The 26,435-nt window shown below is 34.8% G+C and overlaps 2 protein-coding genes across 3 annotated transcripts; one reads left to right on the forward strand and one right to left on the reverse strand.

The window, feature by feature from the left end:
• Nucleotides 1–45: 45 nt before the first annotated feature.
• Nucleotides 46–16,452, reverse strand: LOC124386842 (solute carrier family 2, facilitated glucose transporter member 4-like). The gene is made up of 11 exons (XM_046850828.1): nucleotides 16,082–16,452; nucleotides 13,359–13,454; nucleotides 10,669–10,829; nucleotides 9,325–9,449; nucleotides 8,109–8,224; nucleotides 7,826–7,988; nucleotides 4,516–4,703; nucleotides 3,651–3,755; nucleotides 1,628–1,729; nucleotides 1,289–1,492; nucleotides 46–1,191 (listed from the first exon to the last, which is right to left on the reverse strand). The coding sequence occupies exons 1-11, from the start codon at nucleotides 16,112–16,114 to the stop codon at nucleotides 970–972; spliced, it is 1,515 nt and encodes a 504-aa protein (XP_046706784.1). The 5' UTR covers nucleotides 16,115–16,452; the 3' UTR covers nucleotides 46–969.
• Nucleotides 16,453–19,842: 3,390 nt separating this feature from the next.
• Nucleotides 19,843–26,233, forward strand: LOC124386843 (cellular tumor antigen p53-like). 2 transcript variants are annotated; one of them, XM_046850830.1, is made up of 11 exons: nucleotides 19,843–20,037; nucleotides 20,831–20,965; nucleotides 22,371–22,431; nucleotides 22,568–22,780; nucleotides 23,625–23,811; nucleotides 24,380–24,492; nucleotides 24,727–24,836; nucleotides 24,937–25,064; nucleotides 25,421–25,518; nucleotides 25,639–25,742; nucleotides 25,838–26,233. In XM_046850830.1, exons 2-11 carry the CDS (start codon nucleotides 20,901–20,903, stop codon nucleotides 25,932–25,934), a joined length of 1,176 nt encoding a protein of 391 aa, XP_046706786.1. In that variant the 5' UTR covers nucleotides 19,843–20,037; nucleotides 20,831–20,900; the 3' UTR covers nucleotides 25,935–26,233. The 2 variants fall into 2 exon arrangements, with proteins under 2 accessions (XP_046706786.1, XP_046706785.1); XM_046850829.1 differs by having other exon boundaries at nucleotides 20,857–20,965; nucleotides 25,838–26,232.
• Nucleotides 26,234–26,435: the final 202 nt, after the last annotated feature.

Here is a 26,435-nt window from a genome sequence, read left to right on the forward strand (position 1 = left end):
CTTAAATTACACTTTGATGTAGGCAAATTTAAAGACTGTAGAATGTAACAGGAAAAAGGGCTGCTCAAACAGCTCATTGTTCATTTTATTGCAAACACTGAAATTGGTGTGCACAACGTACCGTCAAACTACTCTGATAGAACTTGTATATTAATTCCACAATATAATTCTGACCTTTACACACACGCATACATACTGAACATGGCATCAAATACCAAAGGTATAGGGTTTTTTTTTTTTTTTTTTTTTTTAAACTCATTTTATAACACCAATGTAAATCTTGTCTGAGACTGACTCCCATAAAATCAGTTGTTTGCAGCAAATAGAACATGCTAACTCCAGTCTAAAACTTCTAGAATATATATATATATATATATATATATATTTGACAAACAACATATGACTTTAAAATTATTAAAATATATATCACTAATACACATCTATATTCTTTTCTGGTCTAATTCTAATAACCATTCATTTATTTCAAGTTCTATATGAGTGATAACTGTTAACACATTTAAAGCACAAACATTAGAGTGAAGCATCCAAATAAAAATTCATCTGTTTGAGTGGTTTTGAGGTTTATTTTTCACCTTGGTCTGTCCCTATATTTCAAAAGTAAGCTAATATTTGTGCTAGAATAATAAAAATTAAAAAAAAATAAAAACCTTTTAAAGATTATTCTTAAAATAATCCTGAATGTTAATTTAAAGGAAACTAGCATCGTAGGTCAGTGTAAATAAAAATATACAAATATAACTGGCATTTCTTGTCAAACTTTTGTGAATATAAAGTGCAGTAATCCAAGTCTCCCTGAAGGACCTGACTGACCAAACTGTAACAATGACAGTTTTAAGTCATCTTTCCTTCTTTCATATACATTCAGCTCCTCTTAAACCAAATCAGTGAGGCTAAGGTGTCTGTTCCAGTATGCATTTCTTCATCAAATCTCCTTCTAGCTGCTGGACCTCACTGCTCTGAGCTGTCTGCCCCCAGATACTCCAGCTCTGTACTGGGCTTTACTAAATCCATGTTTAGATCCATATCCATGTTTTCAGGATTGCGGTTGAATGCAGCAGAAATCTGGTCGAAGGTCTTTCCTCGGGTTTCCGGAACCCATAAGAAGGTGAACAGCAAAAAAAACAGGAGGAGGGCTGCAAAGATTAGGAAGACGTAGGGACCGCAGAGGTTCTGTAGAATAATGAGAAAAAATGCTGATTGTAGCAAATTTAATAAGTGCAATATAAAGTGCTCTTTTTTTATTTTTTTTTAAAACAGTTGTACTTACGGCAACATACTGGAATCCCATGCCAATTATAAAGTTTGCTGTCCAGTTGGAACATCCAGCCACGGCCATGGCAGCAGGTCTGGGCCCTTGAGAAAACAGTTCCGCTACGAAGAACCAAGGAATGGGTCCAGGTCCCACCTCAAAGAAGGCCACAAAGCCAAAGATAGATAGCATGCTGATGTAGCTCATCCATGGCACACTTTCCTGAAAATTTTAAAGAGTTCAAGTTAAAACTGGGAAACTATGAGTAGGTATGGAAATGGGTAGAGGACTTTGAAAATGTTTTACAAGAAAATAGAGAAAATTAGAATACAAAGATTTGGAATGATCGGTACTGACCAATAAGCTGAGGGCAATTGTCATGACTATGGCGCACCCACACATTCCAGCCAATCCTAGCATGTGCAGTGTCCGTCGGCCCATCCTCTCCACCAAGAAAAGCTGTTCAGTAGACAAAGGGTGTTAAAAGAGTAAAAATTTCTATTGTAATGCTAATCAGCAGAGTACAAATACTTTATTACTGTACTTAAGTAGATTTTTCTGGTATCAGTACTTCACTATTTATTTATTTAACTTTATATTTTTGTGCTATATTTTTTTTTACACAAATATCTGTACTTTCTACTTTTTACATTTTCTTACTTTGGTTTTAATCTATTTGTTGACATGATCGATATTTTTTCTTCTCATTGCTTCTCATTTTCAGCGCATCAACCTACTTCCTGTCATTAGGCCATTTTTTACAGCCTACCACTGGTGTATCATTTCCTGCCTCTCACACACCACAAATGTAGACTAGTTTACGAAGATAACAGAATCTAAAAGAATTTTACAAAAGAATTTTGAATTCTTTTGTATTAATATATTAATATGATGTGAGGTTCAGTTACCAGCGTGACACTAAAACAGGTAGTAGTAATGGCTCATTTTTACTTAAGTACATGTCAGAGCACAAACTTCTTTACTTTAACTTGAGAAAAAAGTGTAGTCAGTATTTCAACTTTTACCAGAGTCTTTTAAAACACAAGTATCTGTACTTCTACTTGAGTGACTGATGTGTGTACTTTTGCCATCTAGGCAGTTTATAGCAAGAATTAATTGATAGATACAGAGGTTTGCAGAATTGACAAAATAAGGTAAAGTTTTTAAAAAAGTAATATTCTGTTCTTAATATATAAAGTATGTATAGAATGTTGTTTGGGTATAGAAAGATGTCTCTCTTCACAGTTAAGTATTGTACAAATCTGATCCACTCAGGATGGTTATAAAGGATAAAGTCATAGTTTACACGACATCTGCATTGAAAAACATACTAAGCTAATTAGCCTCTTGCTCCACAATATATAAATGCACCACATTTTAGATTTAAAATTAAACACTTTATTATGTAAGATAGGATCTAATAAAGTAACGATATACAGCAATAACCGTTTAAAGCAAGTCAAACCTACAGCTGCTGATAAGTAAAGCTCATGGGGCAGATAAAACGAAAGCTCCTGAGGATCGCTGCATGCACTCTATATTCCAAAATACATAACCAACTCGGCCAAAACCAAGCTACCACATACAAGAGACGGTAAAGAAACTGTTGAGGTGTTACGGATTTGATAACAGACTGAAAAAAAAGTGCAAAAGATCCCATTTCAGAGGACTTGGCAGGAGTCAAGGCAGCAAAAAGCAAATAATAACATCAGCCACAGCAAATCAATGCACCTGAACATTACAGCAAAAGTGGAGCAAACACTGCTGAGGTCATATGATACAAACTAGAAGTCATGGTTATGCAAGACACCCTGTTTCAGCTTACTAGACATTCCAAAACAGGTGCAAAGTAATCATTGGAAAGCTACATACAAAGAAATGTCCTCATAATGCTTTTGAGTAGCTTAAACAATGCTATGCTCTATAGTGTTGAAAGTTATACAATAAACACTGGGTAAAGAAAGGAAATGGACATAGTAAATATGTCAGTGTGCAAACAGACTTAACAAAAAAGCACTGAAGCTATAATGTTAACATTATTTAAAAATATTTATGAGTTCAGTGATTATATTTTAATATTAAGATTTTGTTTAATCTTATAGCAGGTTACTTCGTTGTGAAATTATTTAATAAACATCAATTACAGTGTGTATGTGTGGTTTTATGTTTGTTTCTGTACAATTCATAAACTTCTTAGTTATGAATCTGAATACTTTTACATACTTAGGGAGATCATATTACAGTGCTATCTGTCACATGTCACACCCAATGGCATTAAAATGCAATGACCTACTGTTGTAGTGGACATTTCGCCCTCTTATCTTGTTTGCTTTTAGATAAGATGTTAAAAAGTAATGGGATATGAATATTCTGTTCATACCGAGACCACAGTGAAGGCACAGTTCACAACTCCAGCACCAATGGTGGCATACACTGGGCTCTCCACACCAGCATTCTGGAATATGCTGGTTGAGTAGTAGAAAATCTGGAGATAAGAAATATATATATTAGTAGTTTTTTAGGACCAAAGTTTGTGAATTTAGTACTAATCCCATACATACTGTATATTTGGCAAACTTTCATTCTTATTAGTCTTTAAAAATCTGTTTCCATTATGATAACATTTCTCATAAATGATCAGAATTTTCATTTGGAAATATTTTTATTCGGAAATATTTACTTTAAAAAAATAGCACATTTTTATCAAAACTTTTACTTTGTACTAATGCCTTGACTATATATCTGTCAAACACACAACTATTCTGTACAATTATCTGCTACTGACTTTGTGGAAACGGTTTGGGGAAGGAAGCACATGCAGGTGTGATGGGCAGGTATCCATATAGTTATATATATCCACCATTGTACTTTATAACTATATGTCATAGTGAAACGCAACATGCTAATCAATTTATTTGTAGACAACAGCTGAGTAATCAGGTACCATATGTCAAATGCTCACAATGCACCTGCCCCATAGTTAAAATAGAATATTTAAATGCTATTTTCTCTCTTTTACATTCCAAGGTAATTCATCTTTAAAATGATATAAAGCTTCTTAAGGTTAAGGTACAAAAGGAATATATCAGTTCAGGCTGTAGTATATAAAACTATATGTAGTTGAAAATGGTTTTCCATACAACCATACATATCGCCCACAAAATATAATAGACTTAAGTATTAAATACTTATTCAGTTGTTGAATGAGCTGACCACATTCTAGGGAAGTTGCTGTCATTACTCACAGCATTGATTCCTGACAATTGTTGAGAGAGCTGCAGCATGATGGATATGATAATGGGCTGTCTGTAGAGCGGCGAGCGGAAAAGCTCGGCAATCGACACCTTCCTCTCCATGTCCATCCTCCTTTTCTCCTCCTTCATCTCAGCCAGGTCATCACTCACCTCCAGACGTCCAGTAAGACGCCTCAAACCTGGTTCAAAGATAAAAACCTACTCAGGACGTGATAATATTACCAGCCATTACAATATTTGCCACCAAATGCTAAAATAAAACACTTTATGAAGTAACAAAAATCTAACTATAATATTTATATATAATTATTTTGAATATAATTTGATAACACAGATCGATGTTTATTAGGCTTGGCACCTCCACAAACAGTGAGCTGATTTGTTCATTGATGATAATTTCCATATGCATTTGCAATGTTTTTGTAGAAACAGAAAAGAGAATGCAGATCTCAATTTATTATATATATATTTTAAAGCATTAAAAACATTATTAACAAAAAGTTTGAATCCATAAGCAGTTTAATACATAACCATTCTATAGATGGGGCAAAGATTTCAGGAAGGTATTTATTGCCATAAAAATTAAGCAGGTTATGCTCATATTTACAAGTAGCAATAAAAATATATCAACACTAATCTCTCTTTATAGTCCCACCATGTGATTTGGATATATATTTTCATATGTTAAAAAAGTAATTAAATTTGAATTAATCGATTAATTAAACATTAATGTTTCTGCACTGTTGAATTTTGTAATATTAGTACAAACCCGATTCCAAAAAAGTTGGGACACTGTACAAATTTTGAATAAATTTTGAAATGTCATGCCAAATATTGGCTCATTTTGGATTTCATGAGAGCTACACATTCCAAAGAAGTTGGGACAGGTAGCAATAAGAGGCCGAAAAACTTAAATGTACATAAAGGAACAGCTAGAAGACCAAATTGCAACTTATTAGGTCAATTGGCAACATGATTGGGTATAAAAAGAGCCTCTCAGAGTGGCAGTGTCTCTCAGAAGGCAATGGGCAGAGGATCACCAATTCCCCCGAAGCTGCGACAAAAAATAGTGGTGCAATATCAGAAAGGAGTTTCTCAGAGAAAAAGTTAAAAGTTATCATCATCTACAGTGCATAATATCATCCAAAGATTCAGAGAATCTGGAACAATCTCTGTGCGTAAGGGTCAAGGCCGGAAAACCATACTGGATGCCCGTGACTTTCAAGCCCTTAGACAGCACTGCATCACATACAGGAATGCTACTGTGATAGAAATCACAACATGGGCTCAGGAATACTTCCAGAAAACATTGACAGTGAACACAATCCACCGTGCAATTCACCGTCGCCGGCTAAAACTCAATAGGTCAAAAAAGAAGCCATATCTAAACATGATCCAAAAGCACATGTGTTTTCTCTGGGCCAAGGCTCATTTAAAATGGACTGTGCAAAGTGGAAAACTGTTCTGTGGTCAGACGAATCAAAATTTGAAGTTCTTTTTGGAAAACTGAGACGTCATGTCATCCGGACTAAAGAAGATAAGGACAACCCAAGTTGTTATTAGCGCGCAGTTCAGAAGCCTGCATCTCTGATGGTATGGGGTTGCATGAGTGCATGTGGCATGGGCAGCTTACACATCTGGAAAGGCACCATCAATGCTGAAAGGTATATCCAAGTTCTACAACATATGCTCCCATCCAGATGTCGTCTCTTTCAGGGAAGAGCATTTTCCAACATGACAATGCCAGACCACATACTGCATCAATTACAACATCATGGCTGCGTAGAAGAAGGATCCGGGTACTGAAATGGCCAGCCTGCAGTCCAGATCTTTCACCCATAGAAAACATTTGGCGCATCATAAAAAGGAAGATGCGACAAAGAAGACCTAAGACAGTTAAGATACTAGAAGTCTGTATTAGACAAGAATGGGACAACATTCCTATTCTTAAACTTGAGCAACTTGTCTCCTCAGTCCCCAGACATTTGCAGACTTTTATAAAAAGAAGAGGGGATGCCACACAGTGGTAAACATGGCCTTGTCCCAACTTTTTTGAGATGTGTTGATGCCATTATATTTAAATTCAACTTACTTTTCCCTTTAAAATTATACATTTTCTCAGTTTAAATATTTGATATGTCATCTATGTTGTATTCTGAATAAAATAATAACATTTGAAACTTTCACATCAGTGCATTCTGTTTTTATTCACAATTTGTTCAGTGTCCCAACTTTTTTGGAATCAGGTTTGTACAAAAATAGAATTGTAAAATGCTAAAAATTATATTTAAAAAAAGGTGTCTCCCTGAATAAGAAAGCCCAATTCACAAGTCAAACTCACAGAAATTAATTGCCATGAACTTCTTAGTCTCCAGACATTGAAAAAGGCTCTTCATTATATTCAAAAAGGCTTGAGCATGTACAGTTTTTGTAGTATATTATAGATTATCCACTATTGTTATTTAAGTAAAGAAAAAAAAGTGATCTATGAAAAACAACTAGGAAAAATCCTAAGGACTTCATTGTCCACTCATAGATTCATTGAAATCTTAAAACTAATAATGAAATTCACTCTTTATTCATTCTGAACTCTTTTTCTGATTGTAATGCTTTGTTAAAGTCAGGTGTGCTTGTTTTCGTATTAAGTTTTAATATAACACCATTAATTACTGTAAATCTTTAGTGGTTTTAAACTTGAGATTGGAAAGAGTGGAAAACAAGCATACGGTATGTTATGTGTTCCAGATACCTGTCCAAATCAGCCTTTTCTAGTTACCTGAATCTGCTGAACCTGTTTCTTGAAGTTTAATCACAAATGTTATAGGTGTGGCAGTGTGTTTGTCAGGAGAAATGGCCAACCTGCTCAGAAAGAAGTTCAGGAATTTCTTTCTTTCTTTCTTTCTTTCTTTCTTTCTTTCTTTCTTTCTTTCTTTCTTTCTTTCTTTCTTTCTTTTTTCTTCTTTCCTTTTTTAGATTTTTATGCCTAAAACCAATTAAAGAACTTTTACACATACAGCGAGGGAGATGGATTTGAACAGATGTTATATTTTTTCCCACTATAAATCTTTTATACACTATTTCACTGTTTTTAATTTTAAGTCTAAAATAAGTATCTCAACTTTTTTATTGGTTTTAAATGCATTATATGTTTTTTGTGTGCATTATCAGTATTTATCGGCTTGACTTTTGTAAATGGATGTGTAAATGTATATATTTAGCAATGAAGTTGTGCTTTTGTACAGCTTTTGAACATGTGGAGACTTGCTTTTAACACTGTGATTTATTCGGCGTGTCACCTCACCGCTCTTGGCATGGTGCTCCTGGCAGCGGACAATGTAAAGGAAGCGAGGACTTTCTGGACAGAATGGCAACAATGCCATCTGCAGGACGGTAGGGATCACTGTAATGCCCAATAACACAGGCCATAACTCTTCACTGCCCAGCAATGTCTCCAGTCCTAAAATCTGCACAGAAACAATGTGATGTGAATTTATAATTAGTGTTGTCTACATATGATTAAAACTCTTACATACATACATACATATTTTGAAGTTGTGTTTTAAAGAATTCATTTCTAAATTTACCTGAGCAAAGAGAATGCCAGTGACTATGGCTAACTGGTGGAGAGTTCCTAGAGCTCCTCTCAGATTGGTGGGTGATATTTCACCTACATACATGGGCACCAGCCCTGATGCCAGCCCTGATAACACATCAAAATGTTGACATCAAATATATCCCTTTTAATACAATCCTGAATAACAGCTGTTTCATAACTAGGCAGATAACCAGGATGAAACAATTAGCCAGATGATAACATTTGGGTTGATATTTAACTGCTACTCAAATCTTTGACTAGTATTAAGTAGCTGATAGTTAAGTTTGGTGTTTTTCTGCAATTGTTTGACCTCTGAAGTAAGTATACATATAATATTTATAAAAATAATTCTAAATAAATAAGTACAATAAACATAATAAATCTCAGAATGGAAAAGATACAAATAAATAATTATCCAATTATCTGTACTTTGTTATTCTTAGTTGTGAACTAATAAATACAAACCAAATGTTTACATGTACAGTATTTATTTTTTATTTTTATACATAAAATCCACTTGCACAACCTCCTGAACCGTTCTAGTTGGTGATAATGTGTTACTGTTTTTCCATGTCACACAACGTCTTTTGTTTTTTGGAGGGGGTTTCGCACTAAATGTCGCACATGTACTTGAATTGATTTGACCTTCTTTAAAATGAAAGCTATTGTCTGAAGCAATGGGTGAAGTTTACCGAGAAAGACAGTCTAAATTAATTAAATGAATTACTTATCAGGGGTGGATGAAGCCCACTCTTCCCGTTCTTGTGTAAAAGCACTCCTATTACATTTCTACTTGAATAAAAGTACAAAATGTACTTGCTTATGTACTTATATATGAAAAATCCTGATCTGTGAGAATTATGCATATAATGCAATTTAGTATTAAATTACTCTGTGCATCACAACATTTAAATAAAGTTTTCTCCAACTTACTCCACCGAACTCTCACGAAAACTGTGGGGCTACACTTGTGATCTTGCAACATTACACGCATGGTATACATTTACTTCGAAGAAGCAAGTAGTGTAGTAAAATGTTAGAGTATAATCAAGTATATCTGTAGTATGCTCCATACTAAGAAGTAAATTAATTTTCGATTTGTTTTTACCTTCAAGATTGAAATCAACAATACATTTGCCCAAATTCAATCCAAGTACTGCACTATTCTTGTAGAAATTCTATTTAATATTTATTTAAATACTTACCACAGTATGCGCCAATCGTAAAGCGTCCTAAAATCATCATTTCAAATGATCTGCAGAGTTTAGACAATGCCATTAAGCCTCCACCAATAAAAGCCAGGAGATTATTGATAAGCATGGCTTTCCTCCTATTAAAAAACACAATATACAATCATGTTAAATTTAATACACTAACTACTATGGGATGTTCTGCATAAGATCAAGAGAGAAACTCCTTGATATTTGTCCCTGAGTGCTCTTCTCCCTGCGGTATTTGTTCTCTCAAGAAGGTCAGCCTGAATGACTCCAACTGAATGTGAAATATCCCCTTTCTGAACATGTCAGCTAAATATTCACCCTTTCTTAACTAAATAAAAGACACCACATATTGCTGTAAATCTTTATAATTAAGTACAAATATGAAGTGAAAATATTTAACTGAATTGGATTTAATTTTATTTTTACATGAATTTTAACATTAGTAACTGTCACAGGAAAGCTGTTTCAAATTTACTTTGCAAGAATTGATCAATCAGATGTGAAAATGGCAATCAAACAAGTAGATTTGTTTGGTTCTGAACCTCATTAAGTTTAAATTACACAAAAATGGCATGAGATGATTAATACAAAAATTGCCTTATTAATATAAATATGCATTCAACCAATTAAGTGCAAGCAAAATTAAGAAATAGAGTATTATAAATCTGTTGTCTTGTACAGCATATATTGTGAAAATTATTTATTTTGCGGACACAACATTTTCCATGAAACATATTAATATTATTTATACTTACATGTCTAGTTTTTTGGTCATATTCGTTTGTTTTCTTATAAACTTACTTACTAAATGCAAAAAGTATATAATCACTATCACTATAATAGGAACTCCATTAAATTTTTATTTTATATTATTATAGACATAAAAGGGACATGGAAAATATTGGCTTCAGTCGAGCTGACATAATGGTGTAGTACTAATAATTTTTCACTAGATGGCACTCACTAGGTGTTCTGCTAAATGTCCATATGAATTGACAATGCTTTCATCTATCTATTTTTTTTTATCATATAAAGTAAACACTAAACTTGAAAACAGTTGCTGAAGATTAATGGATGAATAAATAAAGTTTTCTTTTTGGATTTCTTTTCCACTCTCTCTTTTTGTAGCTAATTGTGGACTAATAATGTTTTAGAGTTGCCTGTAACTCTAATACACGTGTACAGTAGTGGTCGGCAACAAAAGTCCACAAAATGCTTTTGATAATACACACTGTAGCAAAAAAGAAAAGAGAAAGTAATGCAAACAGACATCCATGTTCCATCATTATTATTCTGCACTCTAATGTTCTCACATGAGAACATGATTACCTGCCAAGCCACTCTGATATGATTCCCAAAAAGGAAGAGGAGAGCATGCCCCCGATAGAGAAGATGGCCACTGAGAGAGACCAGAGAGAAGTGAGTGTGGACTCGGGAATGGGATTGGAGTAACGGTGTATCCATGTTGAATTGTAATCCTTTTCAATAATCTGAGGGAGAAACGGGGAAGACGTGGAAAAATATTACACATTAATTACATATTTCAATTGACATATTACATGTTAAATAAAAAAGAAAAGAAAAAGTGATGGCTGAGTTTATTATTATTTATCAGGATGTTTCAGGTGTTATTTTTAGTACTTCAAAAGCCATATAAATGTGTGTTGTCAGCACAGTGCACCTAATTTGCATAGTGGTGTGTTGGCTCAACAGTGAAGGCAGAGATGTAATGTTAAGCAAAACCTACTGGGAAAGTAGTTATTTCCTGAAATAAAGTTTCATGCTGTATGACTTGTGCACTCAAACCACTTGAACAATGCACATTAATCTGTCTTTTATGAATTTATATAGGAAGACTTCCAATTCCAAGTTATTTATCCCCAAAACAGAATTTAGATCTATTATGCATTTTTCAAAATATATAAAATATTAAGTAAGGATTAAAGGATGGGAAATATGTAAGAAAAGAAAGATTCAGAAATTGTATTGTACTTTCTCATTTTTCTTAAAAGCTACAGAAATAAAATTACAGTTAAATAAGAAAGCTGAATCGAAATTAAGGCGACTACATTGACAAGTGACAATAAAAGAAAAAGCCTTTCGCTCTTATGATATTGTGAAAGGCATTTGGTTGCCTGTAAATCAACACTAGATTATTTTGAATAAATGAATTTGCCCTTTCTTCTATAATAAAACATTTCTATCCCAAGCTGAATGTTCTCTTTGAAAATGACATTGTCTCACAGGGCTCAAGGACTCGCTGAACGCTTTAATATAAATCATTTGCTAGGACATTTACGGTAACCAGACCTTGACCCATTTAAACCTATGGTGAATTTTGGACAGCTCTGACCTTTATTTTTGTTGGAAAATAGTGTTATTCTTACTATCCATTTCCAAAGACATTAAATTAAATAACAAACTCCTATTTATATATACACATTTTTATTCTCTCTTTCAAAAATGAAAAGATCAAGGTTAATTTCCCTTAACAGATCAGACAGTTGCCTACTTTTCATATTGGTGTTTATTACACTAACATCACTGATTATTCTACTTTATAACAGGTATCCTATGTATTTAGAAAAATGTTAATGGTATCATTATATACCGGGTGTAAAGTAAATATGACATGAGTTTGCCTGTTCTTTATCACAAAACCAAAGAGAGCCATGGAAATGTATGACCTATGGAAAGGAGACTGGAATAATCAGCTGATATATAGCACTTTTCATGCTGATAATTAAAATAAATGTTCACTGACAGGTGCTTATGAAGGACATCAAACATTATGTCCTTATGAAGACACTTAATATAGTAGTTTATAAAAGGAAATTTAATGTAAATACAAATATTTTGCTAAACAATAGAAAACTTTGGTATTTCAGTGTCTCAGAGTTTTAGTGCATACATTGTTTCTATTGCCTGTAAAAGCTTGATATGTTTCTCTCTATTATACCAGTGTGGTTGTGTGTTCATGAACGTGACACCTGAGCTTGAGTGGTGCATACATGACTGTGTATGTGCAGACAGATGGTGTCTGTTACCACATAATAGATGCCGCCACCCAAATCCACAGACATGTTGATAATGCAAGCTCTTTTTTTACTTATTCCATTATTTGTACCTTTGTTTTTGCTTTAAAGATATTAGCAACTGCAATGACAATATTATTTATAGTAAAATGTTTTGAATATGAGATAAGCTGACATAGGAATAAACCTAAACATGAAAGACAAAGCAGGACATAAACAGATAATACAATGAGATAGACTCATCATAATTCACTGTCATCATAAAAATCATAAAAATGTGCGCTAATCAGCAATTCCCTCTTTAATCTTTAATAGTTATTTAGAGCTTAAACATTAAAACCCATATATAGTCTCTTTTTTTTATTTAAAGCCACACTTACATTATGACATCAGGCTTCTGTTTATTTCTATCTAACCATATGCATTAAACATGAAAGAAACTGTAAAATCAGATACATTTTTACACCTAGAAAAAAGAAAAAAAGAAAAAAATGTAATAGACTCTGTAATGGACGCTGGCTGGTTGCATGTATCCTACTAAGTGTACTGTCTAATATAAAGCTGATCCTGAGATCTAAACACCAGTAAAAGTCCCAGATCATATTGCTCTTTCCTTTGCAGTATATTTAATATCTGGTTTTCATGTGTGCTGGTTTCTGCGTATTTGTATGATTTTGATGACCTCTAGGCCTGAGATTTTCCAATCCTTACAACACTTTTCTATCAAAAATTGATATTCTGAGGAATTATTATAGAAATAAGCACTGATCTAGCATATTTACCCATTTGATGCTGAATATGGGTTATTAATATTTTATTTGTGCCCTAGAGAGTGCTTTGTATTTAATAAAAACGAATATCATACTATCATTGTACTAGCACCATTATTAATGCAAGACAATGTACTAATGTAGAAGCAGTAGTTATACCTGTTTGAGTGTCAACTCTTACAAAAACAGACAAATCGTCACATCAAGACATTACCTTCTGAGGAGCATTGATGACTCCAATATTGTATCCAAACTGAAGAGAGCCCAAAACTGCTGTAAACACTGACAGTGCAAGAGTTCCTGTTATTCTCTGTAGAGCACAGACACACACAGATATATTAACACACATTCATCTTCAATAAATGTTATGACTTTACCTGATTAGATGTTATACGTATTAACAAAGGAATTTGAATCATCGTAGCACATTTATAAATATGAATATGACGAATAGTTTGTAACAATAGAACACAAATGCAATATTGTTTCAGCTTATTCATTCTTCAGTAATGCAAATACAACTTTACCCTAAAAAAAATGATATCCAAAAATCAGTGTACCTACATTATAGAAATGACAACACAAAAAACCTTTTAATACTCAGATTATGTCATGCTATTTGATATGATGCACTCTGCAAATACAAAAGGCCACACTGGAGAAATGCCATGGTGTATGTGTAAACCATAGACTGTTTTAGAGTCCTAAATGGGGACATTCGTTCACTAAAATGAGCTTAACAGGGTACTACAGTGTTTACTTGTATGGTACTGTAGCTTTGTAGCACATGGATAGTCAAATGCTAGCCAGTAAACATGGATGTTTAGCACTAACCGAGTTAACCGAGTTATTTAGCCAGTCCGCATAACCATGAAGCTTAAAGTGTGTTAAACAAGTAATTTAAGCACCTTTAAGTCTAATAATATCATGGCAGAATAACTTTAAGTCCTGTTCTTTGAATCACAAACATCTAAATCTCAAATCTAGCACATCTATTTGCAAAAATATTTTCGACAGAACCACTTGTTTTTCACATTTATTTAGCAAAAAAAGGTGTAAAAATGGAGGCTTGGTAGCAAAACTAACAAAATACTAATCTACTGGAATTTATTTGAAAGAAGATAACTGTTTTTAATGATTAAGATGATAAACTGTATAGGTGTAATAAAAAAAAAACTATTCAGTAAATAGTAAAAAAGATGTATTAAACTGTCTTGCAGATATCAGATCAGTGTAAATGTTTTTCAGTTCTGCTCTGACATTGTGTGATCACTGTGTTTATAAGTGCTCCAACACCTGTCCTATGACTGAGTGACAGCAGTGCAAGAAGAGATGCTCGATGTTAAGCAAGGCATTAATATTTGGCAAATACAACTGCTTTTGTAGTCTCTCCGGGGGGCTGACCACTTAAGATGTTCACTATTTGTCTCCATACCTTAATTTAATGTACTGTATATTAAAAATACACTGTATGCATATAAATCACTTTGCTCTTAACTTTTGTGTGTGATTTGATGTTCTGTCATATTCTGAGTGCTGGAATCATATGTTAAAACAAAGAAATATATATATATATATCTTCATGCTTATTTTTGGGCCTTTAGATTTGCCGTGGTTATGTTGCTGTCAGTCATGTGTGATAAAGCTCTCTATGATGTTTACATAACATTTGACCTCAGCACATGTGTCTATGTTCAACTCTCATTAACACCCTGTAAATTTAGGGTATAAAACTCATGTCCAGTGGCCTTTATTGAAGCAAATATTACCTCTAAAACTGTGCTAGCAGCCAGTCAGATTTAACCATTTAAATGTTCATAAACTTTTGACAAATACAGAATTACTATACACATTTCCTTTAAAGTTTCACTCTAGTTAATAAAGTTCATAGCAGTTCTTTAACTGTAGCTGTAAGATAACTAAATAAAAAGGTGAGGATTTTGATAATCAACTGCATGTCCTTAACCTTTTCTTGTTTTTACAATTACAGGTCATTTAAATAGATAATCTGATTTAAGCACAACACTGCATACTCTGTGCACAGAACAGCACTGACCAGTCTTACAAGCCTATATCCTTGTGAAGGTCACTTTCTTAATATAAGTGAGGGCCTGCCATGTTTAAAGTGGAATTGTATACACAAATCACAGGTGTAGTGCAGGATCCTTTCTAATAGAGTGAAACCCAAGCAGTGATTAAAGTGTCAATAATGTGGTTTATTAATAAGGTCTTTAGAAGGCATATAAAATCCAGTAATTTCCAAAAGGTAATTGTAAGTGGGCGGGGCTTTTGCTGTGTACTCTTTTAGTGTGGAAGAACTTCTTGTGTTAAGGCATATCACAACAAATTATTCAGGATATGTGAATTAAGAGACGTTTGCATATGTTAATATCTTAGCATTCAGTTCATTCTTATTTATCCCCTATTTTCTGTGTTTGTTTCTAGTATTATTTTGAAACTCTTGTTAGTGGAACCATCAGTCAGTTCCACTATTATAATAAAAATATAGTAGTAATATAATAAGTAAACTTATAATAATAATAATAATAATAATAATAATAATAATAATAATAATTACCTCTCTTTAAAGATGCTAATTCAAACACTAATTTGAAATCATTATTTAATTATGCAATAATATTATATATATTTATAGAAAATAATAAATTGATAATAGTTATTAATAGTATTACTAATACTATTATTATTACACTTAAAGCATTAATAATAAATAATTAATACTTATAACTATATATATATATATATATATATATATATATATATATATATATATATATATATATATATACTTATGTATAAATATATATAATATAATATAATATTTACTAATATATTTACAATAAATTAATAATTAATATTAATGTTACTACTACTACTACTAAGAATAATAATAATTATAATAATAATAATAATTACGTCTCCTCCAAGCTGCTGAAATCCAGGCGGCATGGTTGAATCTTTTCTGCTTCTCTTCGGCTTTTTTTCTTTTCTTTTCTTTTCTTTCCTTTCCTTTTTTTTGTCTTCTTTTTAAAGTAACTCCTCCTTACTCACTCGATCCACGTGAAGAAATAAAAAAAACGTAATTCCAGACCAGTTTATTTAAAAAGTCTAGTAATAAAAAGACAGAGTTCAGACGCTAAGTGTCAACTTTAGCTGTGTGTCCGTCCAGTGCGCGCGCGCGCACTTTGGCTTAGTGCGCGTCCTCGTGCACCTGCCGCGCTGTTCAATGCGGAGCTGCACGTAGTAACGCCACAGCCGGTCATCTTCTGTCCTGTTCCTGCGCCCAAACGTTGTCTTGACCTTCTCCGTCATTGGCTGAAGGAGTGAGGGGTGTATGCCACGAGCGTACCGTACCATCAGCCACAGAACAGAGGGCAGGGATTTTTTTAAGCCACGACCACTGAGGCGAAGGAGGCTGATTTATGCTTCCTTTTAAATTGCGTAAAAATAAAGAATCATTTCTAAAATGTATTTATTTATTTAACGAGAAACGCACACACATTACACACGAAATCATAGGAAAAGGTAGAAACAGAAGTCCTAAGTCATTCATACAAACTGAGTTGCAAGTGGCACACTGGGTTTCAAAAATAGAAACGTGAACCAGGTTCAAAAGGTCAAAATGCACCAGTGGGATGAGTGTTAATGTCCCCATGAGATGTAGACAGAAATTCAAAGTACTTTTGTCCGAGTCATTGGTTTGCCATTGTCCGTCTCACTGCACATAAATCCTTTACTATTTTAGATTGCATGCCAAAGGGGTCACCTACTGAGCCAAACCCCTTTTACCTCCCCTTCTTCTTAGCTCACCCCAATTTGACATATAAAGCTTAATCCTCCCAAATGGCATAACAGGTGTATAGATTGTGGGTTGTACTGCTGTGGTCTCACATGAGCAGAGGTAGTGAGATTCAGTGGTTAAGATCAGTCTTGCAACAGTGAAAAATGTCAAGACTGGAAGAAGAAGCAGTTAAACCTGACACCAGGGGCCCCAGCCAGTGTCATGTGGGCCTCACTCACTAAACCCAGAGAAATCTAATACTGCTTACCCACTTTATGAATTGACACATATCTCTCACACACACACACACACACACACACACACACACACACACACACACATAGACAAACACAGTCAAAGCTACAGGACATGTGACTGCTGCTTAAACAGGTGACAGCTTTAGTCAGGTGATGGAAATGCTCAGGAAATATTTATAGTCCTCTACATAGATGACAACACTGACAAAACACTCATCTGTGACTATGTATAATATCTCTTACAAATGTAATTTTGCCATTCAGAGATTCATCGATATGGACTTTAGTAAACAAACTTGGATGAATTGTATCGTTTAGAGTGAAAGATGCTGTCAACTCTTTCAAAAAGAACAGGTCGTAAATAAAGGATCAACGCGAAATCCAAATAAATTTGCTCTTCGTCTTTAGCTACCTTCTCCTTATCAGGATAACCACTTTCTTTTGGTGCAGTGGACCCTGAGGCAATCTGGAAAACACTGAAAAATAAAAATGCACTCTGAATTGGACACCATCTTAAATTACTGAAATAAATAATATTATTCAGAGAGAGAGAGGCATTTTCTTTTCTTTTAGAAAACCGGGGTCAGAGCACAGTGTCAGCCATGATACAGAGCCCCTAAAGCACAAATGGTTAAGGGCCTTCCTGAAGGGTGCTTTGAGTAAATAATTGTTAGGTCTGTTGTGGCAGTAAATGCTCAAATGTCCATGCTCAGCATGGTGAACATGGAGTCCTGGAATGAATGTTTTTGGGCCCCCACATTGCCCTGATCTCAAAGTCATCATATCTGTCTGGGATTACATGAAGAACCAGAAGGATTTGAAGCAGCCCTAATCCACAGAAGATCTGTGGTTAGTTCTCCAAGGTGTTTGGAACAACAAATTTGCCTGTTCCTTCAAAAATTTGACCTAGAAGAGCAAGTGTACCTAGAAAAAATGATTGTCTTTTGCAGATAAAGGGTGTTCACGCCAATTATTGATTTGATTTCGATGTCTCTTCTGTTCAGTTACTATCCATTTTGTTAATTGATAAAAACAAAAACATTAGGAATTCTATTTTTGAAAGCATTATACATAAAACATTTGCACAGCCACGCTCTTGTGCATTTCACCCAAAAATATACTTTTTATTTAATTTATACTTCATGAATGAGCTTTAGCTGTGTTTCATTCTGCTTTAAGTTTTTTTTTTTAATTGACAGTTTTGTACTTCTGGAACAAAAGCCGCTGAGACAGTGGGCGGGGTCACCTTGAGTTAGCAAGTAGATCATTCATAGACCCTATTCAGTGACTCAGAAATATACAAATATACACTAACACACAGAAATATACACAAATATTCAGCGACTTACTAAAGTATACATATATATTTACTGATTTACAAACAGATATACACAAATATTCACTGATTTACAGAAATATACACAAATATACAGCGACTTACTAAAATATACATATATATTTCCTGATTTGCATAAAGATATACACAAATATTCACTGATTTACAAAATATACACAAATATTCAGCGACTTACAGAAATATACACAAATATTCAGTGATTTACATAAAGATATACACAAATATTCACTGATTTACAGAAATATACACAAATATTCAGCGACTTACTAAAATATACATATATATTCACTAATTTACATAAAGATATACACAAATATTTACTGATTTACAGAAATATACACAAATATTCAGTGACTTACAGAAATATAGACAAATATTCAGCGACTTACTAAAGTATACATATATATTTACTGATTTACAAACAGATATACACAAATATTCACTGATTTACAGAAATATACACAAATATACAGCGACTTACTAAAATATACATATATATTTCCTGATTTGCATAAAGATATACACAAATATTCACTGATTTACAAAATATACACAAATATTCAGCGACTTACTTAAGTATACATATATATTCACTGATTTACATAAAGATATACACAAATATTCACTGATTTACAGAAATATACAGAAATATTCAGCGACTTACTAAAATATACATATATATTCACTAATTTACATAAAGATATACACAAATATTTACTGATTTACAGAAATATACACAAATATTCAGTGACTTACAGAAATATACACAAATATTCAGTGACTTACTAAAATATACATAAATATTTACTGATTTACATAAAAAATATACAAATATTCACTGATTTACATAAATAATATACATAAATATTCACTGATTTACATAAAGATATACACAAATATTTACTGATTCACATGAATATACAGAAATATTCACTAACACACAGAAATATTCACAAATATTCAGTGACTTAATTAAATATACATAAATATTCACTGATTTGCATAAAGATATACACAAATGTTCACTGATTTACAGAAATATACAGAAAATATTCAGTGACACAAAAATATACATAAATATTCACTGATTCACATAAAAAAATATACATAAATATTCACTGATTTACATAAAAAAATACATAAATATTCATTGATTTACAAAAAATATGTGCACTCTCGACTAAACGGCCACCAACGTTTACTCAAGTTCAAACGCAAACTTTTATTGTGTGGTGGCCGCTGATTGGCTGCGCGGATCAAGTGGGTTTGTTCACGTGACCCTCCCCACCACACTGTTTGAGGAAGCAGTTTGCCGCCACGCTGCCGTTGTATTGTTTGGCAGCTTTTGAAGGACGTGTATAAAACAACTCCGGGAAGATCCCACAGCGTTCACTAGAGCTTTCTCAATGATTCTCCTTTGATTAAAGGCAGCAAAACGCATTTTCTCGCTGGGAGTCAAGCGTCACTGGGAAGCGAGGTAAACTTTTTTAATAAAAGTGATCCGCGCGCAGGCCTCACAGCCAGGAACAACAAGGAAGTGAAAACACACGAGCCAGGCACCATCACGCTTTGGTGCTTTTAGGCGCCATTTTTTACGCATGAATATAATTTCTGAGCTACTTTTTTCCTGAAATGCAATGTCAGTTATCTGAGTGTTTGTGTCAGAGTAGACCTGGTGATCATAACCAAATGTAAACCACAGTCAGATGTGAATGCGCCTTTTGTCTCCTACAGACAGCACCCCTGCATATATTACTAGCACATGCATAGCAAGCGTATTAAAACGTGTGTTTGTGAGTTTGCATGTGCAGAAGTTTGATATTGTTCATCCTCACTGTGTGCTTTCGCACTCAGGCTTGCCGGATTTTGTTAAATTATTAAGTGTCTTTTAAACCCCCCGCACACACACACACACACACACCCCGTGAGATCTTCAGACAAAATCCATAACATGCCTTACATCACTGTGTTAATGCCAACTCTTGGATGATCATAAATATCTGGCAAAAAAACAGGAATACCCTGGAATCTTCTTTTTACTTTGATTATCAATTCAGATTCTTTGCTTGATTTTTGTGTGTGTGTGTGTGTGTGTGTGTGTGTGTGTGCGCAAACTTATTCAGAGATACAAAAAAACAACCCCAAAATACGGTTTCGTGTGTAGATAAAAACATTAATACACGTGTCCATTCATCGAAACAAAACCTGAGATTCATGATGAAGTATTTTAAAACCATTTGTATTACAATCTAAATCATTGCTCCTTACAGTTCCCATCGCCTCTCTGTTTTTCCAGAGACGCTTTCTGAACCTGCAGGACTGCAGTGACTGAACTCCACCATGAGTGAGCTCGAGATGAGCCAGGGCACTTTCGAACAGCTCTGGAACGATGCACACTTGAATGCGTGAGTTTGCACATAGGGCATGAGATTGGGTTGTATGCTCAATGTTTTGTGTGAATTGCAAAGTAGGGCAGAACTATTAAGGAAAAAAGGTTTTTAGTGATAAATTCAACCCAGTATGTGTATGTTGCTCACAACTACTTATCCATCTGCCTAAATCAGGCCTGGTGAAGCCATGCTGTTTCCACTTGTGATCTTTGGTATGAGGGGAAAAGAGGAAATACAAAATCAGTAATGGAATTATCGGAAAGTGCAAGCAAGAGTTTTTGGAATAATTAAAGAAAAAGACTCTCTCAAACAATACAAGGTTTTGTTGGGTGTTCATAATATGCTGGTGTTAGTACATACCAAAAGAAGTCCAAGGAAGGACAACCAATAAACCAGTGACGGAGTCATGGGTGCTCACGGTTTATTCACGCTCATGGGGCATGAAGGTTTATCTGGTTCGATTTATTTACATTTGCGGCATTTAGCAGACGCCCTTATCCAGATCGACGTACAAAGGTGCTTTGAGTCTCTAGTAATGAATAAATCTACACTGGTACACAAGATTACAAACTTAATATAACTCTTGAATTCTACAAACCACAGGAGAGCTGATGCAGCATTAATTTAAAACTGCTTAATATGAAAGAGTCGATAAAGTGCCCATGCTGACAGCATCTAGTGCCCAAACATCATATGGATGACCATGCATGCTTTGCTTACCTGGGGAAAAAATGGCACCAGGGTGCAATATGGGAAGAGGCAAAGCTGGGAGGAAAAAGTCTAATGCTCCAGGAAATGTTCAGCTTTGAAGCCTTGGGTAGATTTAATGGCTGATCGGTATAAGTGAACATCTACTTTTGCCTTCTAAATAAATAAACAGAAGGTGTATGCGTTATGTAATGTATTGTACTGACATTGAACAGTGCTACACAACAGCCATGGAGCCAGCAGTAGTTTGTTCTGGGAGGTTTTAATAGTGTGGTTTCAGTCCTCTCTCACATCAGTGTTATTCCCTGCTTTTATCTTCTTCCCTGCCGTTAACTGCAAGACAGAACGCACACCGCAATCACATGCAGGTGCAAACCACTCGTTCTCCCCGACTTCATTCACAAATCTGTGCTTCACCATTCCACACTCTCCCTGCCTCACCAATCTATAGCAGGTGTAGCTTAGCATAGTGACCAGTGTTATAGACATAGTTCTCTCATATGAGTTCTTCTGTTAATGTTCAATTACTGTTCAGTACATTGGTGATAAAATACCATCTTTTACTAAACCATAAAAAAAACTGCTATAAAAATATCAACACCCATCTGATCAAACAGATTCTGTTACTGGGCCAGTTTTCATAATAGAGTTCACATGTTTCACAAGGAACATTGTTCCGATTCTATGATTGTTCATTTGTGTTTATGTACAGGGGTTTGGATGACATTCTTGCAGAGCTGCCAAGAGCAGACAGTGATGCCTGGCTTACTGCTGTGAGTTATGTTTCCTTTCCCTTTAAGTTTTCAGATGTCAGTATGCCTGTCAAGTACAATTACAGTTAATCAGTTTCTGCATGTTCTTTCTTTATTTTAAACAGTTTTTTATATTAACATGCTGTTACTATGATAGGCCTTTCCTAGTGGTGCCTTCAATGAAAACTTTGATGACTTGGAGTTATCAGAGGCCCCAGAGAGTGCTGACGTGAATGCTCTGATGTCTCCAGTCCTGGACAGCCTGCCCCCTCCAGCTGCAGTGGTACCTTCTACCACCGACTATCCCGGAGACTACGGCTTCCAGCTCCGCTTCAACCAGTCCAGCACAACCAAGTCTGTTACCTCAACGGTTGGTTGGGGAGGGCAGCATGAATGTTTTTGAAATTTTTCGCTTATGGTTATAAAAATGTATTCAATTATCAGGTGAAAGCAGAAAGTTGAGATCAGACCTATAGCACTGAACATTTGCGTGGTAATATAAAATAATGCTCATAACCATGTGCAACTCATTTGACAGTTTTTTTTAAAATCTTTTTCTTGTAAATTAGAAACATGGCTTTAACCAGAGATTAGATTACATTCATCTTTGTCATTGTGCAAGGTACAGAGTGAGTCTAACCAGAAGTGCATAAGTGGCCTATTTACATTTAGATAACAGTAGATAAAAAGTATGAGGTCCATATTTACAGGGGTGAGGGTGAATAATGCACAAAAGGTGCATTAGGTAATGATATATGTTGATATGATATGGTGTGTGTGTGTATGTGTATATATATGTATATATATATATATATATATATATATATATATATATATATATATATATATACACACACACACACACACACACACACACACACACACACTATGCAGGGATTATGCATAGACATGTCAGAAGATAATATTCTCAAATGACATGATGGGTAGGTACAAATATGAATGTATGATGCAGTAGATACAGTGGAATGCACAGTAGTGCAAATGTGAGTTATGGATAGTGCAAAAAGTAATGTGTAGTGGATATGGAGTGCACCTGTAGCGTCTGCCCGATGGGAGAAGGGTGAATAGTCCATGGTTGTGGTTGGAGGTCTTTGATCTTTGGTAATGCCCCTCGCCCTTTGCAGACACTGTTTATTGTAAACGCAATGTATGTAATATTCACCCGCATGTATTCCCCCCTCTTTCTCTTGTAGTATTCCCCATCTTTGAATAAACTGTACTGCCAGCTGGTTAAGACTTGCCCAGTTGATGTGTTGATGGAGAAAGTTCCTCCTCAGGGAGCAGTGCTCAGGGCGACACCCATTTATAAGAAACCTGAGCATGTGTCGGAGGTGGTGCTACGCTGCCCTCATCACCAAAACATTGCAGAGAACAATGAAGGTATATTCTTTCTATATTTAACACATCATTTCTTTAGAACAGACTGTTCATCTAGGCAGGTTTGTTTCTTCATACTAGGTGTTTTTGAGGATAAATCTAGTAGTGGTAATTAAAAAAAAATATATATAGGTAAATGAAATGGTGTATTTAGACTTTGTTAGTGATCGACCGTTGTGATCGAGGGCTGAACCTTGACAATGCTGAATGTTTTAAAACATGTCAAGTAAAAAGTATAACATTTTGAAATGATGTACTGTGCATGTCTAAGGATTACAATTCAGTACTGAATGATGTCGCAATTTGCAAGTATCCAAATTTGTGCTCTTATCATGAATGGTTCAGTATACGCTCTATTGTCCAAACCTTTAAACCGAATGGATGACATGCTAATCAGCTATGCTCAATGGTACATTATTAGAGTTAGATGTAGTTGCGTGTCACAAAACCATATATCGTTGTACGTAATTTGCATAGACCCAAACTATAATCAGTCTCATCGTGTTAAACTGATGAGCAGGAAGTGGGTTTTTTTATGGGGTTTTTTTAGTTCTTCTTGTTGTTGTTCCAGGTGTGGCTCATCGCAGCCATCTTATTCGAATGGAGGGCAGTCAGAGGGTTCAGTATTTAGAGGACTCCAATACCAAGAGGCAGAGTGTTACTGTTCCCTATGAGGCCCCTCAGGTGGTTTCTTGAATTTACATTTATTCAAGTAGCTACTCCATTGATATATAAGTATGTACTATTAACTAGCTATACTGGATTTGTGTTTTGGCCATGCTGTGTTTGTGAATGTATATTCTAAGTAAATAGAAGAAATATTCTTTGATACAATGATAGTCCTAAGTGTGATTTTGTTAATGGCACATACTGCAGAAACATTTGCACTCATTGCTGTTACACTCACTCTGCCTGCAGCTGGGTTCAGAGGGCACCACCGTTTTGCTGAACTTCATGTGCAACAGCAGCTGTATGGGAGGCATGAACCGCAGGCCCATTCTTACTATAATGACTCTTGAAACACATGAGTGAGTCCTGCTTTGTGCCTTTATTGGTATTTTCTTCTACTTCTCCTCTGCTTTGACCCTGTAAATGAACTGCAAATGTCTGGTCTCTACTGTTTCCCAGCGGGCAGGTTTTAGGTCGACGTTGTTTTGAGGTCCGTGTGTGCGCCTGCCCTGGCCGTGACCGCAAGACTGAAGAGGAAAATCTGTCCAAAAAAACCTCAGGAAAGACAACCTCAGGAATTAAGAGAAGTAAGAACCTGTGAGGAAAAGCATAGGAAGTGGATACAGAGAACAGGACATATGAATGGGGCTTTCCAGAGATGTGCATAGTATTTATTTAATTTTAGTTTTTCATTTCAGAATATCATGACAAATATTTTTTTTTTTTACACAACACATTCTTTTATCTTTTGTTTAGCAAAAGTTAACAAACAGTGTTTATTCCCACATTTTCTAAATCCTAAAAAAAATATACAAACACAAAAAAAGAGCATTAATACCTGGACTTTCTCTTGGGCTACTCGGTTGTCTATCCTTGATGACTCATTTAATTTTTAATGTGAAATGCTGTTCTTTATTCACCTCCCTACCTCTTTTTATTGTAGAATCTTCAGGCATTGAATCTCAGGTCACTCCGAATGCTGAATCAAGTAAAAAGATTAAGATTGACTCCAGTTCCGAGGAGGAAATCTTCATTTTACAAGTGAGTGGATGATGAATTCACCTGTATAATATAATCTTCTTTCCTACCAATTTTGCATTGATTTATAATTTATTTACTGAAATCCTCAACAAAAAAACCCCTTTAAATCTGTGACCCTAGGTTCGTGGGAAAGACAGATTCAACATGCTAAAAAAAATTAATGACAGTTTGGAGCTAATGGACATGATTCCTACTGCGGATAAGGACAAATACAGACAAAAACGGTAAGAGCTTGTTTATTTTCTCCAAGATTGTTATATCCCCTGACGTGTTTGTGTTAAAGCTTCAGATCTGACTGCTGTCATTTCATTTCTTTCAGTACTTTCAAGACCTTGAAAAAGTGTGAAAAGGGGCCTCAGCGTATAAGCAGTTTGAAACGGCTTTTTCAGAAAGACGAGAAGACAGACACCGACTAAAAATGCGCCATTTGCTTTATTGTTTTGTTTTTGTATGAGTCATTCGTTGCTTTTTGTTTTTCGGTTCAGCGTATTCACTGCCTTTTTAAAAAATTTGAAGATGGGTGACAAATTGAAGAAATAAGCAACCTTTTGAACAGCTTGAACAATGCATGTTGGTCTTTTTAAATAAACCGGAGCATGGAATTTTGTACTGTGGTATTAATTTGCAGTGAATTCACTTAAGGGAAAAAAACCCTTAATCTTAACCTGGACCTTAATGCCTTAAAGAAATGCTCTCAACAGCTGCAGTTGTTTGTTTGTTTTGGGGTCCGTGTGCGCCTGCCCTGGCCGTGACCGCAAGACTGAAGAGGAAAATCTGTCCAAAAAAACCTCAGGAAAGACAACCTCAGGAATTAAGAGAAGTAAGAACCTGTGAGGAAAAGCATAGGAAGTGGATACAGAGAACAGGACATATGAATGGGGCTTTCCAGAGATGTGCATAGTATTTATTTAATTTTA

The sequence above is a fragment of the Silurus meridionalis genome, chromosome 6 (genome assembly GCF_014805685.1).
Source record: "Silurus meridionalis isolate SWU-2019-XX chromosome 6, ASM1480568v1, whole genome shotgun sequence".
NCBI classification, from domain to species: Eukaryota; Metazoa; Chordata; class Actinopteri; order Siluriformes; family Siluridae; genus Silurus; species Silurus meridionalis.

What these genes read in the sequence shown, in the direction of transcription:
- LOC124386842 (XM_046850828.1), bottom strand. Translation starts at nt 16,114, where the DNA reads ATGCCGCCTGGATTTCAGCAGCTTGGAGGAGAC. An exon ending in TACGATTGGCGCATACTGTG is followed by an intron (nt 8,225 to 9,324) that starts GTAAGTATTTAA and finishes ATGTGTTATCAG; the next exon opens with GGCTGGCATCAGGGCTGGTG. An exon ending in AATTGTCAGGAATCAATGCT is followed by an intron (nt 3,756 to 4,515) that starts GTGAGTAATGAC and finishes TCTTATCTCCAG; the next exon opens with ATTTTCTACTACTCAACCAG.
- LOC124386843 (XM_046850830.1), top strand. Translation starts at nt 20,901, where the DNA reads ATGAGTGAGCTCGAGATGAGCCAGGGCACTTTCGAACAGCTCTGGAAC. An exon ending in GTGATGCCTGGCTTACTGCT is followed by an intron (nt 22,432 to 22,567) that starts GTGAGTTATGTT and finishes TTACTATGATAG; the next exon opens with GCCTTTCCTAGTGGTGCCTT. An exon ending in ATGACTCTTGAAACACATGA is followed by an intron (nt 24,837 to 24,936) that starts GTGAGTCCTGCT and finishes ACTGTTTCCCAG; the next exon opens with CGGGCAGGTTTTAGGTCGAC.